The sequence below is a fragment of the Aplysia californica genome, unplaced genomic scaffold (genome assembly GCF_000002075.1).
Source record: "Aplysia californica isolate F4 #8 unplaced genomic scaffold, AplCal3.0 scaffold00751, whole genome shotgun sequence".
NCBI lineage: Eukaryota > Metazoa > Mollusca > Gastropoda > Aplysiida > Aplysiidae > Aplysia > Aplysia californica.
Window position 1 is genome coordinate 285,236 of NW_004798021.1, and position 4,519 is coordinate 289,754.

Genomic DNA, 4,519 nt, shown 5'->3' on the forward strand with positions numbered 1-4,519 from the left:
GATGCAAACACATTCAGGCTTACAATCACATGCATAGTATATAAATAAGCAGTAATATAAACAATAATAATCTTAAGCTAGGTACATACTCAGTATTCTGACAGTAACTCAATAAACGAGATGGATTCAACTGAGACACAAAACCAACAGCCAAAACCAGCGTCCTTCATTTCACAGAATATTTATTGAATAAAGTTAATAACAACTGCAACGAAAAAAAAAACTACAATAATGTTTCATTTATGTATATATGTACAGTGAAGAACAAAAGTGACGTAATGAGGAAAATAAACCAACAATGACGCAAACAACAACAACAACAACAACAACAACAACAACAACAACAACAACAACAGTCACAACAACGATATAAAAATGTAGTCACTCATGAAATATCACAGTTTGAATACTTTTTTCATACGCAAAGTTAAGAAGTTCTTCTCTCAGTGTAAACTGCAAGATCCTCTCGTTCTTTCTCTTTCCCAATCATTCTGTCTTCATCAAACATCTATTTTTCTCTTTTACAATCTAATAAGTGTGTGGTGAGCATGTGTATGTGTGTGTGTATGTGTGTGCTTTTGTGTGTGTCTGTGAGTATACGTATGTGTGAAAGCCTCTGATCTTAAGGTACTATTTAATATCCTCAAGGCTTGGTCTAGTCTTAGGCTTTGCTGTTTTTGGTAAGTTAATTCAGAATCAATATCGATTCACTAACAATAGACACAATAGTTTTTCGAAACTATTGCGGAGTAATTCTAAAATCAAAAACTAATTTGTTGCGTTATAAAGGCTTACTGATCTGTTATTCCTCAAAATTATGAGTTTGAAAGACCTCCGAATCAGACGTCCATCCCCGACAGAACCAAGACAAGCAGTATGAGGTGAGCCTTGAAAATTCCCCAAACTGACAAAGTTCGAGAATGTCTTGTGGTTTTGAACCATGAGCCATCCACACAATAGCCAAGTATGACATCAGCTGAGCTACCTGCACACCCCAGGCTGGCTTCTATAGTCAAAGCTGTTATAACAATCACCTGTCCAAGACAATCACATGTACAAACGACCATATCCCGCTTGCATTTAAAATAAAATTGTAACGACACCACCCACCGGTCTAAGACAACCGCTTTTCTTATTGACAATGGGTGGTCGCCCTTGACAAGTTCAAATGTGTCCCGAGTCACGGCATGATGCGTTATTTTATCTGACCATTTATTTAGATCATAGCTGATCTGCTTCTGCCCTGCCTGTCAGGGCAAATCCTGGATGTCGTGAATGATACAACATCCCAACAGACTGACGGAGAAACTGAAATAGCTTCCTCACTTGGGAATCGAACTTACTTCTTTTGCCGAGAAGGTGCAACACCAAAGAGCCAAACAATTCTACACCGCAGACGCTGGTCATTCTTCGAGCCCGAGCTTCGAGTACACAGTTCTTTCATTCTTTATTTTAGTTTACTCAGGGTGTTACAACGCTCGTAACTACATAAAGTTATACCATAAGGAGCGTGTTTATATCTCATTACCCCCCCCCCTCAACGTTTGTCGTCGCTCTTGTCAGACACATATGCCCGATCAACAGCAAACTAAAGACAAAGGGCACATTTCCAACCATCATACACAATTAACCAGAAACGCAAACTTGCAATTGTTGCATATTAATTTCATAGTATGCACGTAATTTCTGTTTTGAAAAATCCGTATCAGTCACGAAGTCCTACTTTTTTTCAAAGAGCACCAAAACAGCGCGTCTTCATCAAGCCTTGTCGAATGACCGGAGTCTGCGTCTTCAAAGTGCTCATGTTATTGTCACCCCTCACCTCCTATAACCCCTCCTCTGCGTTCTTCACTTCTTCTACACCTATCCTTCTCGGACAAGGGCGAAAATCTCAAAGGTACCGTGTGCAAGTTGTGTACGTTAAAGATCCCTTGGTGGTCCAAAATCGATAAGAGTAGACTTCGACCGCCACTCGGGTAACATTCAAAATTTCCTACCAACTCAAAATGTTTAGTGTGTCCCGCGTATTCATATAACCTTATTCAGTTTGGAGCGCCGTAAAACACTTACAAAAAGATAATAGTTTTTTTTTCGAAGCAAGCCTGTCAGATGTAAGAACTCATGTTGTTGTAGTCTGTCACGTGGGAGCTCATGCTGTTCTTGGTGTGGTCTGTCAGACGTGGGGGCTCATGTTGTTGCAGTACATTTGTATGTCACGTGAGAGCTCTTGAGCTAGTCTGTCAGACTTGAGAGCTCACGTTGTTGTGGTCTGTCATTTGAGAGCTCATTTTGTTGTTATGGTCTTTCAGACGTGGGGGTTCACGTTGTCGTCGTGGTCTATCATGTGTGGATCTCAAGTTGCTCTGGTCTATCACGCGGGATCTCATGCTGTTGCTATAGTCTGTCACATGGGATCTCATGTTGCTCTGGTCTGTCACGTGGGATAGCTCATGATGCTATATATAGTCTGTCAGACGTGAGAGCTCATGTGGAACTTGAGCTCATAAGCCTGCTGGAAGGTTTTGCCGCAGATGGTGCAGATGCAGGGCCGGTCCTTGGCGTGAGTTCTGCGCACGTGACTGTCGTGGGCGGCGTGGGAGGCGAAGGCTTTGCCGCAGTGTTTGCACTGATTTGGGGGGGGGGGGGGGGGGTGGAATAGAATAAGTTTAGTTGTAGTAGTTTCAGTTAGAGTTTAACGGCACTTGTTAGTAACACAATAAGGTCATGTAAATGTCGAAGATTAGAGGTGTTACAAGAGAGTAATAAAACACAAAAAGGAGGAGAGATCAGGACGATACATGTTTTTGATAGGAAAGACGGAGCAAACCTCATCAGAGCACCACGCCAACCACCCACGTGTAGGGGAGAAAGGGTTAATAGTGGAGTGTGTTGATGGGAGGGGGGAGAGTTTGTAGAGTTAATGATTTTGTCTTGGATTAGGGGGGGGGGAGGGGTATTGCTTTTACAGAACAGGGAAACTTTACTGACCTCAACAAAGAAAGATTTGACGGGGCGTGGTAAATTAAATACAAAGCACACACATCAACAAACACACACAGAAGAACTGACATTATCACACCAAAAAAAAAAAACGAACATGCGATCACTTCCAACAGCTAAGTCGAGGAAATAATGTCCTTGACCTGCTCATAGCAAGATAAAAGCTCCTGGCTGGTCATCTCTTCCTCAATGTCTCTGTTTTAATAGCATTGTATTAAGTCATGTTAAATGGCTGATATCATTACTCAGGTTGTACCATTTTGACGTCTTTGGTGATTCGTAGTTACACGCAGGAGACCCGTGTTCGATTCTCATGTGTGGAGAATTTTTAAAAGTACAATGTAAATATTGCGGCCTTTCTGTTGAAACGTTGGCTCTTTTAGCCAGGGTCGGCTTTGGCGGCAGAGCCGAAGACGGCCTCTCATATGATATAAATGGTATCGATAAGGGTGTACAAAAAAACTTACATTTAAATTGGTGGGTTTTTTTCAATAAAAAAAAATCTTTCAAAAAACAACAAACAGCTGTTCAAGAACTCACCTTGAAAGGTTTCTCCCCAGAATGCTGCCGAATGTGAGTGCGAAGAATACTGGAGGCGGTGAAGGCTTTGTTACAATACACACACTTGTACGGTCTCTCACCACTGTGTACCTATAAGGGGGGAAGGGGTGGAGGCGGGGTGGAAAAAAGAACCTGTATGTTAGCAACCAATCTACATGTATATGGTTGTGAATGGGGGACAATCACTAAAGACAGTGAAAATAAAATAAAAGGAACAGAAATGTGGTTTCTCACGAGACTGCTGAGAATATCGTGGAAGGAAAAGAAATCAAATGAGATAGAGCTTGACGAAACCCACGTGGGACGCTCACTGTTAAAAGCAATTAGGAATCGACAAATGCAGTTTTTCGGACACATAATTAGACACGAAAGTCTTGAACATCTAGCTCTCACTGGCAAAAGATGAGGGAAACGTAGCTTTTTTAAAAGAGCATCCTAGTAAAGGAACGAATGGAGAACCATGATCGCCAATGTCTGTCGCAGATCTGGCACTGGATGATGATGGTATTAGTATTTAAAGAAAAAATAAACTGTAACCTGTACTTGGAAGAGGGCCTTAGATTCGAACCTAAAGGAGTTGGGATATACCTGGACAGAGGTAGAGACTAGAGCCCAGAGCAGAAGAAGATAGAGAGCTCTTGATGATGATGATGCTGATGCTGATGATGCTGATGATGATGCTGATGATGATGATGATGATGACGATGATGATGACGATGATGATGACGATGATGATGATGAGGATGATGATGATGAGGATGATGATGATGATGATGATGATGATGATGATGATGATGATGATGATGATGATGATGATGATGCTATTAGTACTTGTGACGAATAAGGGTACTCTTACATAATCTTACAACATAGTGATAGGTGTCAAGTCAGACCAGATATAATTGGACTATCCATCCTTATATCACCACTGTCTATCTGTTGAACTATGTTACTTCTC

At 41.4% G+C, this 4,519-nt stretch overlaps 1 protein-coding gene across 1 annotated transcript in view; it reads right to left on the reverse strand.

Annotated features, from left to right (window-relative positions):
* Nucleotides 1-2,092: 2,092 nt before the first annotated feature.
* The window catches only part of LOC101846381 (PR domain zinc finger protein 14-like), a 19,241-nt gene continuing 16,814 nt past the window's right edge, over nucleotides 2,093-4,519 (reverse strand). The window contains exons 8-9 of the mRNA XM_013088491.2: nucleotides 3,541-3,651; nucleotides 2,093-2,626 (exon numbers count right to left, since the gene is read on the reverse strand). Of these exons, the coding sequence (XP_012943945.2) occupies nucleotides 2,471-2,626; nucleotides 3,541-3,651 (267 nt within the window). The 3' untranslated portion in view covers nucleotides 2,093-2,470. The remainder of the gene's footprint in view (nucleotides 2,627-3,540; nucleotides 3,652-4,519) is intronic.